The sequence below is a fragment of the Falco cherrug genome, chromosome 1 (genome assembly GCF_023634085.1).
Source record: "Falco cherrug isolate bFalChe1 chromosome 1, bFalChe1.pri, whole genome shotgun sequence".
NCBI lineage: Eukaryota > Metazoa > Chordata > Aves > Falconiformes > Falconidae > Falco > Falco cherrug.
Genome location: NC_073697.1, coordinates 13,702,962 through 13,717,445, shown reverse-complemented (window position 1 = coordinate 13,717,445; position 14,484 = coordinate 13,702,962). Strand labels below are relative to the sequence as shown.

Sequence of the window (14,484 nt, the reverse complement as noted above, 5' to 3'; positions counted from 1 at the left end):
TAAAATTTAGTGTAAAAATCACTGCAGAAAACCACAGTTTATCACAGAAAGTTATGTTAAGTCAGCTTGTATAACAAGTAAATTCTTAGATTTTTTCATTTTGGCTTCTCAAAGAAAACATGTTACTATCCATTTATAGAAACAACACAATGCCAAGATGTTCCACTTATGAAATATACATTTCTTTAAGTCCATTCACACCATGTGAACATTTGGAGGCAGACTCATTCCCCTACAAATCTATCACACTTACATTTTTAATATACTCAAGAGGACTCCCATGACATCATGTTTGTTCCTAAATTTTGTTATATAGATCCAGGCTTAAAAAAAGAACAGATGAAATGAACTGACATACCTGGGTATGGGCCAAAAATGCAAAAAGATGCTGTAATTTTCTCATTAGTGAATTACACCCATTTAGATTCAGAGACAAAACATGTCTTCTGAAACTGAAAAAAAATAGATTACATTAGTTTCCTTGCTAGATGTCTAACAACAATACAGTTACCATTTCAGCTCAGAAAATTCTTCAATTTGAAAGAAAGCAAAGCATGTAACACTTCCCTTCAATACCTGGATTCTGCTCGAGCGGAGATGCCAAATTATTGTACAGTAGGAACGAACACTGCAAAAAGCCCATTTGTTTAAACATTTAAATGTTTAAGAATGGGCTAGAGACAGTAAAAAAAAATTTTAATAGCTTCCAGATTATAACAAAAGTACTACCGTAAACTCTTACAATACCAAAGGGATCAAGGACTGAGGAAAAAGGGACTTATCTTTTGAGATTAGACAGAAGGATCAGAATCTTTAACAACTAAAATTGCAGTTTCACAGAGCTGGACTTTCAACAAAGCAACCAGTAACCAAGTGCAAAGAAACCCACCCAGCTCTAGTAAACTGAGACACCCCAGGACACATCAATAATCTGCGAAAAGCAAGAATGCAACAATAGTTGCATTTGTTTATTTGCAATGAAAAGAGCTGTTGAAATGGACTTACTCCGTAGCCATAAAAAGTGCCTGAATAACACTGTTCATGTAGCAAGTGTTTCCTAGATTAATTAGGCCTGTCTTCCCAGTTTCAGATTTTCCAGAAAGTCTAGATAAACAAGATGGCAAAGAACTGGATTGAGAAGTCCAAGCACTCTGGCTGAGAATTAACTTAATCTTCTCTTCAGTGGGTTTGGGCATATCCTAAGAGAGAAACATTTAACACACTTAATAGGTTTTTGTAGTAGGTCCTTCCATTCAACATTCTTACATCTTTGCTCGTTCCCATATTCTCCTTCAGGGTCTTGCTAGCCTTGATAGCCTAGAAGATACACACCACACACACCACCCCATCCCCCTTCTTCAAAGCTTTCTTTATTCAGTTCTTAAATAGCAAGAATAAGGGGCTAGTGGTCACTTTTGACCTGTACATTCACAGAATCCTTTCTGCCACAAAAAACTACCTTTCATATTTCAAGCTTTAATAGAACCCTAACGCATCCTCTATTCTGCTAGAAATACATAACTGCTCTGTCAAATCAAAATGTAAGAATGGAAGAATAAACTCCAGAATACTTGGAATTAAGCTGACAAGGGCTTTTAAAGCATCAAAACATTTAACACTGCTATAAAATTAGGCAGTAATACCCAGTGACTTTTTGTGGTTTTTCTTTGGTTTTGTTTTATGTTTTCAACGTTTTTTTGGTTTAGGGTGTTGGCTGTTTTAAAATTTATTTTTAAGTGCATTATGCACTTAAGTATTTATCTACAGAAAGCTAAATTTTGCTTTGAAACAGCACTGGCCAGCACCCTTTACCCACACAGGCATGCAATACTGACCGCAGTATTAAGATGTTATGCTTAACAATGGTCTCCTGGAGCTAGCCAAAGATTAACACCATGCCAAGTACTCCTCAGAACCTACTGCTCTTCAATACTATTAGTGCTCTGAACTTTTATTTGAAGAGTTAGTTTCTAGCTTGGGCTGAAATGAAATGCCTTGAATAAACCTCACAAAAGTATATTAATAGGTATGTGAGGCTTAAGAAATCACATTTTACTTTTAACAAAGGATCTAACTTCAAGCTTTTCTTAAAGCCTGCTGTAATTTTATCATGGACAGCGAGGACAATTTCTCTAGCGTATTCCAAATGCAGTTAAGAGTTGACATTAAATTATGTGGCTACCTCCTTTCTCCTAGCAGAAGTTCTAAAGATTTTAGATCTATGGGGTTATAGCTTTCATATTGAAAGGAACGAAACAAAAACTTTCCACCCGCTTAATATTCCTAATATACCTTAACAGCTTCCAGAATGGGTTCATAGAGCTCTGGAAATCCTGAATAATGATACATCATGCAATGTATCAACTCAGTCAACTGCATCAGAAAGGCAGTACTGGAAGGTAAGCCATCTCTTTTGAAGGAATGAACCAAACCAACCACATGTGGGACAATCTGAATGGGAAAAAAACAAAAAAGGGTGTTAACTGCATTTTTCCAGTTGTTTTTGTTGTTCTACAAACAACTTTATTGTTTCAGACATGCCAAGTGACAGGGGACCTTTTGTTCTTAAACAACAAGTGGCTGAGAAACAAACATGCATTATCCTTTACCCATGACAATTTTGAAACAGACCAATTAATTATCCAATGCTCTTTAGCTCACATATCAAGTTTTGGAACTTCATGGATATAGAAAATGCACATTAAGATTTTAACCAGTCAAGCTACCAAAGTACTCACCTTATTAAGGATATTAACAGCAAACATTTTACTTTTTGCCACCACTAACAGTGCAGTATCCTGTTTAATTTTATAGATACAGTTTTTAAAACAAATCTCTCCATTTTCCTTAAGCAGAGTAAGATGCTTGCGATCTGAACGCAATGAATACAGCCGTGGTATTTCAGTTGACAAGATGGAAACTGGCTCACAGCTCCACCTAGCGAGGGAGCTAGGCTCAAGAAGCCAAGACAGTAATTTACTAATAAGCTAAAAAAAGCTTACCACAGATATGGTAATTTATGTGAGGATTAGTTCAGGTTCATTACCATTTGAAATTGGGTACAAATCTGAAGTGTTAACTCCACCTCCTTCCCCTTCTTCAGCGCAGCTCTGTGTGTATTTTTAAATTGATGAGACTTCTTTTAGTATTAGTCTTAAAACCTCAAGTAGAAAGTTACTTCAATGCAGTCCCGAAGAGTAGGGACTTCTCACTGTGAACGGAAGTATTTTAGATACTTCTGTCTGTTTCCAAGTTATCAAAATGGCTTAACTGTGAAAAAAGTGGATGGACTCATCATAAATTAGCTTACATATTGTTTGATAGTAAAGACAGGAAATGCAGAACAAAAATAATATAGCTATCATAATTTTAGTGAAGTATACCAATTACAGGAATTAATATACTTTAAAACACCAAAGTAAAAGGGGCCAGGTGCAAAATACTCATTTGCCAGCTCTTCAGATATCTGTTGTTCTCTAAGTATAAGGAATATTTTTACATCTCAGAGGAACAAACCCTACTCTTTCTGTAAGCAAGGTATCCACAGTTTAAAAATGAAAACACAGAGATTAAGTGTTCAATGTACTACCAAGTGAACAGCGAAAGTTGCAATGAAAAATTTCTTTCTTTCACTTTATAAATGTGGGTACACTGCAGTAAGAAACTATTGAGCTCCAAGAACTGAATTTATATAAAGTAGATCTAAGATACAATAATTTTGCACAGGCAAAGCACATGGGAAGAACAGAAAAAGTACAATTTCTCAACCTGCAAGCCAAGTTCTTACTTACTGCTGCATAATACTGAAAGTTACACTTTGAATACATACAGAAGTATTGCTTCTGGCTTGAGGCCAAATTAAAATTTTATGTATCAGCAGATTTTAAAATTCTGTAGTACACATCATGATAAACTCTGCACCTATACTATATAAGTGCAAGACAGTGTTCTATATATATATAAAAAGTAATTTATGCTAACTATGTTCAAGCATAGGGAAGGGGAACATAAGCTCAGGTGCATTGCAAAATAATGTGTATTTATCAAATGTGCATTTAAGCCTTCAGAACATTTATTATAAAAAAGTAAACAAGTAGTTTAAGTCCGGGAAAATATTATCGGATACTAAATGACAGCAGCAGCTGAAAAAATGATAGTGAAGAATGTTTAAAATGGAGGGAAAATGGACACGAAGTACTGCATGCAACCCATGGCAGGAATTTTCCATCCGAAAGCAAACAACTATTTCTAGAGTAAGACATCTCATACTTTACATTTTTTTCATGACAGTTTTGTCTCAGGAACAAAGGAGAACAGCAAGACAGTAAATATACAAAATATTTGTGTTTAAGCCTATTCAAAGCTACTTTGCTCTTTCAAACTAATTTCTACCCTAGGCCAATATTAAGGCAGCAAAGCGAGGAGAAACTTCAGACTTCTATCACTAAAAAACAGCGTAACAGCCATAAGGCAATTACTCTTGACACTAATCAAAGGGTTTGTGACCCTTTCAGGCCCAAGAACCCTGGGGAGAGCTTAGAGAAACAGTGTGCCAGGCTGTTACTTACTATGGTTCAGTCTGAAAGATGTGTATTTCACTTAAACTTGAAGCTGAACACAAAGTATGAGAACAGGGAGGGCGCAAGACTTCTTTCTGTACTAACATGGACTGTTTGTTTCTTTCTGTAGTAACATTGTCATACCCTAGCATCTACTGCTTTAACTGGAAAACTGCATTTTGAAGAGTGGCCATTAAAAATAGTGTCCTTCAGTTTGCCCACATGAACACTAAAATACAGATAGCATAGCTTTCTTGAACTGAAGTACTTCTTGGGCCTCATGCACCTATCCAGGGTGACTAGGTTATATATAGCAGATAACTGGTTATCTGTTTACCCCAAACAGTTGTTCTTGGAAGTCTACTTGCAGCCCAACTTTATCAGTGACTTCACATAACATAAAAATATTTCCAGAAGTACATGGTCAAAGACAGAATGCTGTGTCCAGATGCTACTGCCAGAAATATGTACATACTAGGGAGAACAATATTTGTTTCCAGTTAAAGTTGAACCTCGAAGTTAGAATGCCTAGTGCTCTGTGAACCACAGAAATCTGATGCTGGAAACCTGAAACAAATATGAAATCCAAGTGCCTCAATTCCGTTACTCTCTACACCCACTTTAGAAATCAGATGTGAATGACATTTCAAAGAACTCAAAAAAACATTTATTTAGTTACTTACCAAATGAAAAGCTTCTGGAGAATGCTGAAAACTGAGTAACATGTGGGAAAGGACAGCGAGGGCACCAGGCCTCACTAGAGGAAACCAAAGTCGATTAAAGACCTAAAAAACCCCAAACATTTATTTTAGTATATCTAAATAGTGAAGTTTCAGTAGAAATGTAAACAAATCTCTAAATTCACAACCATTTGAAAGAGACATAATCATTACATGCAATTGAAAGCGATAGATACATTTACATCATCTTTGCGGAATAGTAAGATACCTGTCGCAATACAAAAGATGTTATGCAATTACACGGCTGTTACAAATTCCTTTACTTCTCCTTCAATTTTGAATGTTCTTTTCACACATACCAATTCAATCTTAAGCAGAGTAACATCGATGAGGATTGTAAATTTCTGTACTGCAGCCAGTCCTTTCAGCAGTGCAATCACCCATGTTTCCACATGCTGAGCCAGAGGCCAGGACAACCAGTCAATCATTCTGAAAGATTAATGAAAAATAAAAAATAAAACAAAACAAAAAATCCAATGTAGCACTAATTTTAATCTCAACAAAAAGATTATATATAACCCAGATAAGTTACACACACAAACCAGAAGTAACGCAAGAAAGTTAGGCAAGTAATAAAATAATTTTGATTATATCTCAAGTCATTTGACTCTAACAATAATCTGTTTAACACATGACATAAAAATACGACCCCCTCCAATACATAAGCACAAAAAATCAAGTATTATGTACATTATTGTTGCTTGTTATTTAAGAGTATGAACTCTGGTTTTATAGACATTAAGCTAATATTTTCATTTTGTGGTAGAAACTTACTACTGAAGGTGAAAATGTGCCTGTATATGGGAACCTCCACTTCTACAGCTATTAAACCAAACCAGAACAAAACTGACTAATAAGCCTAAATTTGAAAAGGAAGAACTACCTTCCTGGAAGCCAACTCAAATATTCTCAATTAATAAGGTAAAATCTAGTAATTTTAAATACATGGCAGCAGGCACTACCAGGATCTTATAATAGCTATCACCAGCCTGGGATCTATACACACCCCAATAGGAAGAATTTCACTACAGCTAAAAAAATGATATAACAAAGAGACTTTATCTGCACCTAGAAAATATAGTGAAATATCAGCAATGGAAAATAGGGGTATTCTATCCTTCTAAATTAATAGACAATTTCCACCAACACTTAAAGCAGAAAGGCAGATTAGCTAAAGCAATTCTAAGACACAGATGATATTGTAAGGCAGTACCAGCTAAACCATGAGATTTAGGCTTCATTCTTCTGAGATTTTACTTAGCAATATATTGGATTTTCTTTAATTGTCCCCAAGATTCCCTTCTTCAAACCAGATGAGGCACCACTAATTAAGTAGAAGGAAAAACCTTTTACCATGAGAGTGGTCAGACATTGAAACAAGTTATACAGTAAGGCCAAAGCACCTCCATCCTTGCAGAAAGCTTTTAACTCAACTGGACAAGGCCCTGCACAGCACTGCCTGACTCTGAAGCTGCGCTGCTTCAAGCAGGGCTGAACCAGATGACTTCCAAAGTCTCCACTCAATCTGTGCAATGCTGTGATTCCATTCAATGATTCTATGAAAACAGGAAGCTAGAAGTGGATTTCTTTCCTTCTTTTCTGATAAAATCATTAATCTTTATGAGGAGATTTAAGACATTAAATTCTAGCACAGAACTGAACAGGTTACAAGTAACCAGTCTAATAAAGAGTCTACAAGTCAGCATAGTTTATGATCATCAATCTGAAGCAAGACTGTAAGGTCTTATATTCCCCCAGGAGATTAAGAGAGCTTCAAACAGACTGAAATCAGGGTTTCGGTCCTCAGATTCCAAACTCAAAATCACACCCTCTAGCAACACCAGACATGCAACTGGACACGCTGTATTGATAGAAGAATTATTTACTTAAAAAAAGAAAGAGAAAGAAAAGAAAAAAGAAATATGTCAGTATCTATACAGAAAAACAAGAAAGGATTTGAAAACAGAGGATGTTAGTTAAATCCTCACAAGCAGTTAACAAAACATGGCCTTGGGAGAAGGAACAGGCACCATAAATATGTAGTAACAAGATAAGCTCAAGGAGAAACAAATGGTTAATGAGACTAAACACAACATGACTTGAAATATCGCTGAACTATCCTAACTGGCATACTAAAAGATCCACCCTCGAGCAAAGAAACCCCCTACTAACAAAGACCCCTCCCCACAGAACATGTTGGTAAAAAAGAATGTACCTTTAAATGGAGACAAGGCTCATAAGAACCAAGGAAAATTAAGTGTGACTAAACATAATTGCAAACAATTGTTCAACATGAATACAATGTTTTACTCTGTGTTAAGAGGTGTGTTAGCTGTGTGGATTTACCACCCAGCTCTGCCCAGACATGCAATAAACATCTCCGCTGTGTGTGGATGGGCTCTTGCTCGCTGGGGCCAGAACCCAGATTTGGGATAACAGTATTACCATAAACAACCTAAATCTACGTAGTGTTTACAATTTGAATCTCAAAAATGTACAATAACACATTCTGAAATGTATATCTTAGGATCACATACTATCTGCAAATATAACGTTCAAAGGTTTGTCTAAAATAAGGAATCATTAGGACTGATCAAGCACAGATCTTACTTGGTTTGTTCCATGTTATTACAAAAAAAAAAAAAAAACCCATGACATCATAATCGATGCTCTGAACTTACACAAAGGTCTCATTTCCTCAAGATACTCGATTCAAACATGTTTATTCTGAGCACCCTTGCCACATACTTTCTAGAACACAGAATCAAACAAGTGGGCCAAAACTGCTTTTGCCTGCAAAGAATTAACCTCAACCTCAAGGCTCCGAACCTCATACTCCTATCACCTTCAAACCAATCCCCTCCCCAATTTGTAGGCTTCATATTTTTCAGCAGTGGCGCAAACACCTGCACAGTTAATTTAAGCCCAATAACAAAAATATTTGAGTTTCTTAATTAACTTTTTAGACAAGTAAAGAGTATTCTGTAGAGTCTGACATTAGAACCACTGTTGACTACTGTTTTGTAGACTATGCGCACTTTCACCAACGCTGAACTCCAAATGAAAAACTGCTTTTGGGTGGGAGCTGGACCCCCTCTGTTCCATCCCATTGCTCTGGTTATGTGATGGGCCATCCTGTGTCATCTTTAGTTAGCATAATTAAATGCTGAACTATTCAACATCGTTACTAATGGGACAACAGCTATCATTTCAGTATGATTAACCTTGTGAAGAGAAGCCTCATTCTCTGCATAACTGATACAGATAGAATTCCCGTTCTTCAAAGCTGTTCCTGCTCTTAAAAGCAGAGTCAATGCTCTTCAGAGCAGAAACAAAAGCCAGAAAAGGAAACAGAAGTAAACCTGCTGACATGCCTGAGACTGTCCCAAGAAGCATTAAATCTGAGATCTGGTAGGTGAAGATTAGATGTTTTGGTTACTAAATCCTCTCTGAACTGCATTTACTTGGCTCCTGCTCTGTTGCAAGCAATGACTGCACTTTTATAACAAAAGCTGATATTAATATGGGACATAATCATCATGAATAAAAATACAGAGGATTTTTTTTCCTGTTTGACGAGATTGAGAGAAACTTAAAGGCCTCAAGAGGACCTCCTGCCTCATATCACACTAACACAAGCATGCCTAATATCCATATGTACCTAACCAAGACAGTATTTCTGGTATCTCTGAATAGAAAAAAAAAAGTTATCTGTGCAACCTCAGACAGTAACTTCTATCACAAAAGTATCTTCTTAGCCACATCAAAGAATCTGGCAGCTCAGGTGCAAATCCCTCAGCTTAGAAAAACAACAAAACAACAACAACTGAAGATGCTCAGACTACCAGGCACCCCACAAAGAAACCGATTTTTTACAATATTTTACTTTTTAACCAACAGGGCAAAGGGCCCAGTCATGTCTGGAGTTTTCCTTGGCAACATTTTAATTTTCTCTAAACAAAGATACTTGGGTTAAAGCACAAACAAGCAATATACTTGTCAGGATACTGACTATAAGCAATGAATTTCCTCTAAGAACTCTGAAGTAGACCCTTGAAGTAGTCATACATCCCAGAAGAGACACAACAAATTTCTGCTTTCCCTCGCTGATGCTTCAGGTAAGGCTTCATGAGCCGGCTGAACCAACTAGCACCAGCTCAATGATGCCAAAAAGCAAGCACCCTTTCTCATATGAGCCTATGACTAATCTAACCCCACACACACACTGAAGAGATTCAGTTTATTAGTCTTCTAATTACAGATTATTTACTAATCTGTGTTCAACTTCAGACAGACTCCGCAGTATCATGGAAGTTATCCTTAGGAAGTACGCAACAAGGCCTCTATTTCGCAGTCACCAAAGCTCTGCTGACTCTCATCAGGAGACCTTCTTGTTCCTGGAATTCTGCTTCTCCTAGGAATGATGCAAGCCTAATGACAACATTGCCATTCGGTGCTCCAGACATTCCAGATGCATTATGCCCTTTGCAATTACTCCTCTAAGCCAGATGAGAGCAATTACTAGTTGCCAAAACTAGAAAAAGAAACTGGAACAGTATTGACATGAGAGTATCTACAAACAGAAATAACAAGAGGTACCAAAAAGTAAATCCCATGGAACAGAACCAAAGGTTCGACTCAGGTATTGCTTCAAAGAATGAACAAGGCAAATAAGATTGCACTGCCCTTTCAAAAACAAGAGGAAAAAACCCACCATGTGGCTAATATTAAGAAAGAGCACTTATTTGATAATAACTCCTATTATATTCAAAGCTCAGCTCTGCATTACTTCTCTAAACAGAGGGCACACAAAGAAGCCATTCTAAAGCTACAATTATACGATCACATCATGTTGAAGCAGGTAATACAACATTAATGTAAAAGTTACACTAACATGAAAATTAATCACCAGTACTGGCAAATTATTAGCATGCACAAATCCTTCTGAATTCCTCACCTTTGAATTTTAGACTGGGCACACAGCTTGCTTAAAATCTGCTCAGTCAAGAAGATTCTTTTAAAGTCCCTAAACAGTATGTCTTATCCCAAATGACAATATTAATGCTGCTTCTTCTTCTCATTAATTTTATGTTTTCAAATGAAATACAAATTCTCAATTTAATGTAAATATGAGGAACATTTTCAGTGTGATCAGGATTTTACTAAGATATGCAAGTGCTATACTACATGAACATTCAAGTATTACACTACACACGCATGGATATAGTTAAATAATATAGAAGACAAATTCTTTTAGTTGAAAAGACTTTTAGAAAGGTTTTTTTTATATAAAAAACTAGAACAAATTTCTAATGGCCTCCTGCTTAACTACTTTAGATATTATTCTGTTCTTCAGTGTACAATAGCAGCTTTTTCCTTGCGCCTTAAAAATTAATTGAAAGAACTCCAAGAAGGTCTTCATCTTTCTCCTACTGTCATCTTTCTGCATCACTATTATTCACATATCTGAAGACACTAACCAAGATTGCCATCTAAATCAGTTTAGAGTTCAGTGTTTACTCATGTTTAGATCAGTGATGAGTATAATATGCAACTGTTTTTACATCATTGCTACATTGCTAATATTCTGTTACTTAAAGAACTTTCCAAAACACCTCTGGAGGCCCGAGTGAAGATAGCAACAGAGGCTGTCCCCTGCAAATCCTACTAAAAAAATCATGAACGTATCTAAGCAGAAAACCCGCCTCAAAACTAAGCAGTAAAACTCGTTTATAACTGCCTCCTCCCTTCAGAAGAGGAGACTACAGGTAAGATAATGACATGAGAGCACCACACAGCCTGTTGGAAAAGCAGAAAGGTTGATCTTCTGAAAATAAGGCCTTGTTTGTCAGCTTGAGTAAACTCACAGAAGTTTCCCGTTTATGCTACCTCCCATACAGTGGAAGATCTAAACATAAGATGTCATCTAAAATGAACAGAGCTGGCTTCCTCTTAGTTTCTAATTAACCTTCTTCATGACCCTAGCAAAGCATAAGAAAGAAGCCACATTAGCAATGAAAGCAGCAGCCTTAACCTGAAACTATGGCAGGAACATCCACAGTATAATAAACATACATTACCTTAACATACTAAACAGCCTAACTTACAAAACCATTTTGAAACGTTGGTCTTTTAACGTTTTTTGTTTGTTTATATGGAACCCAAGTGACACCTTCAAAAAAAGACAAGACTAAGGTAAAGAGACTTTTCCCCCCTTTACAGTGGAATACAGTACCTGCACAGAGCTTGAGTCATACTTGCATCTTTCACATTTGGATCTGTAGTAAGGCTCCTGATGAGTACTGTAATCATCTGTAATGGTATGTGCTGCACAAGACTTGCCAGGGCAACAGAAGGTTCAAATGAAGAATCTGTAATAGTTGAACATGCCATAATATAAGTAACTAGAAAATCCCATAGGAAAAAATAGGCTTTATCTTCTATCCTACAACTTTCACTGTAGTTGTACAGTTTTGAGACAGTGAGTCTTTCCTACATCTAACATTCTATCATCACAAAACAAAACAAAGTTCAAATGAATTAAAGACAATTAATAGCCCTGAATTACAAACTCCTTTTGTCCACCTAAATATCCATGCAAGAAAGTGGCTGACAACTTCTTCCTCCACCCTCAGAGCTGAGAAGTGGGTTGGGGTTTTTTGGTGGTCTGTTTTTCTCCTAAAAAGTAGCAACATACAATTGTTTATCATAACTGACATTAAGCCTAAGGATCCAATGCAGCTGGTATTTCCCACATCCTATCTCAACAACAGCCTGCTAACCATGCCAGTTATGGCAAAATTGAACCTTAAGTCTCCTGAGTGTCTCAACAGCAAAGACACTTTCTAATGTCAGCTAATACAGCACTTCATAGATCTCTGAGGTCAAGAAGGACCTATTTACAGCAGCATCAACTCGGGCAGTGAATGCTTCCTACGATACCCAAGTATTACATGTTCCTTACATACAAGCCAGTTCTTGTAGGCTAAACAGTTCCAAGACCCAAGGTGTCTCTTTGGAGGGAACAAGAAGGATGAGGTGCTTTTGATACCAACCAATTTAGCTTTTCCCTAACGGGACACCCAAAACTCTGTTCCAGCATATCATCTAAAGCATTGCAACAGTAGTTTTTCCAAAACCAGCCACCATTTCCCCGCTAGCTTCATTCTGACGCGGGGATGGGGGAAGGCTTTGCTGTCTCGACGGCCACCACGATGATGCATTTCAGCATCTGGGCGAGGAAGCAACGGCTGCAAGGCAGCGCCTGCAGAGGGACCGATGCTGGCGGCGGGGAGAAGCCCCGCTTTGCCGGCAAAGGGCCCCCTCCCCCCCGCACGGCTCCCTCCCGCCTCCCCCGACCCCGCTCCCCGGCGGGCGGCGCTCACCGGCGGCGGAGATGACGGCGAAGAGCTCCTGCAGGGAGGGCAGCAGCGTGTCGGGCTCGGCCTTCCAGACGCTGCGCAGCAACCCGCTGACCTGCGTTACCTGCGAGACGTAGAGGCGCAGCTCGGCCTCCCGGCTGCCCTGGCTCTGGAAGTGGGCGATGCTGCGGACCAGCTGCTGGCAGAAAGCGAGCGAGAGCTTCCTGCCGCGGGGCAGGCACTGCGGGAAGTCGCCCAGCAGCTGGCAGAGGCGGGCGCAGAGCGGCGGCGCCGGCCGCTCGCACACCAGCCGCAGCGCCTCCACCTGCAGCAGCTCGAAGAGCTCCAGCACCGAGGGGCAGCTCATGATCAGGCGCAGCCCCGCCTGGATGTAGTCGAGGATGGCGGGGTCGCGGTTGCTCAGCTCGCCGTAGCCGCGCTGCAGGAGGCCGAGGACGAGCCCGCGGTTGAAGAAGGCCTCGAACTCGTCGCGGTGGTAGCGGCCGTAGGCCTCCAGCACCTGCCGCCCCACCTGCCGCTGGAAGGGGTCGGGGCCCTGCAGCACCAGCCGGGTGCTGAGAGCGAACATGGCACGGCACTGCGCCTGGCTCAGCGGCGTCTCCGCCGACTCCACCACCCGCCGCACGATCACACGCTTCAGCGGCAGCGGGTGCGACGAGCTCACCAGCCCCTCCAGGATCTTGTCCATGGCGGGCGCGCCGGGCGCATCGGCCGAGCGGCGGCGGCGGCGGGCCGGCCCAGGCCTCGGCAGAGGCCGCCGCCGCCGCCTCCCCGCGGCCCTCCCCCCGCCCCGCCGCGCTATGCCGGCCCAGCAGTAGCGGCGGCGGCCGCCGCTCCCGCGCCCCGCCCGCCCCTCGCACGGGCGGCGGCGGCCCCGCTCTCCCGCCCCCGGCTAAGGCAGCGCCGCGGCCCCAGCGGCCACCGCCGAGCGCTTCCCCCGCCGACCCGGAAGCGAAGCGGCGCAAACAGGAAGCCGGCACGCCGGGTCGGGCGGTCACCGCGCGCGCGCTAGCTGGTCGCCGCACGCCCGCCCCCTCGCTGCGGCGCCGGCCAATGAGGAGCGAGGGCGGGACGGGGTGGCCGCTCGACCCCTCCCCCCCTGCTCCGCGGCGGGTCGTGGTGGTGAGGGGCTGGGGCGTCGTAGTCGCCTGGTCAGCGTGAGGGGCTGCGAGGGGCCGAACGGTGTAAAGCTGGCGTGTGCCGCGCACCTTTTACAGTTTTTACAGCGTGTGCCGTGCAGCTTTTATAATCTCTTCTCCCGCGCACGTACGGCCCCGCCGGCCCCCCGGCCGCTCAGCCCGCAGGCGCGGGGATACCCCGGTGTGCTGAGGCTATTGAAGCTTGCTTATCCCTCGTTTTGACCCAGTTTAGCTCCAGTTCCCAACGTGCGAATTTTGTTAGTATACCTTGCATTTTCATACCAGAATACATTTCCAGCATAAGAAAATTGAGAGTTCTGCAGTTTCCAAGGACTGAGTGTTATCTCTGGAGGACTAGGTGACAAGAAAGGTCACAAAATGGAATTAAAAGCACCAGCAGCAGTAAGCAAACCAGGAACCAAACTCCACTTCCGTAATCAAATAAAATCCTTTAGGCCAGCTCACCGTCACATAAGCTGGGTGTGCTGGTAAAGCCCTCTCCTTGGTTCTCTGTTTCTCAATATAAATAATTTCATGCTATGTGGTTGACTAACGCCTGTAATTCGGCATCAGGAAAGTATGGAAGGTAAGCCTAATTAATCCCTGGTAATATTTCATGTGTAACAGATGCAGAATCTGAGCTGGAGTTTAGGTTGTCAACAGA

General features: G+C 40.9%; 1 protein-coding gene across 1 annotated transcript in view; it reads right to left on the bottom strand.

The window, feature by feature from the left end:
• Positions 1-13,610, bottom strand: part of USP38 (ubiquitin specific peptidase 38) — a 30,623-nt gene extending 17,013 nt beyond the window's left edge. The window contains exons 1-7 of the mRNA XM_055701041.1: positions 12,685-13,610; positions 11,535-11,670; positions 5,599-5,728; positions 5,243-5,344; positions 2,293-2,451; positions 1,006-1,199; positions 359-452 (exon numbers count right to left, since the gene is read on the bottom strand). Of these exons, the coding sequence (XP_055557016.1) occupies positions 359-452; positions 1,006-1,199; positions 2,293-2,451; positions 5,243-5,344; positions 5,599-5,728; positions 11,535-11,670; positions 12,685-13,369 (1,500 nt within the window). The 5' untranslated portion in view covers positions 13,370-13,610. The remainder of the gene's footprint in view (positions 1-358; positions 453-1,005; positions 1,200-2,292; positions 2,452-5,242; positions 5,345-5,598; positions 5,729-11,534; positions 11,671-12,684) is intronic.
• Positions 13,611-14,484: the final 874 nt, after the last annotated feature.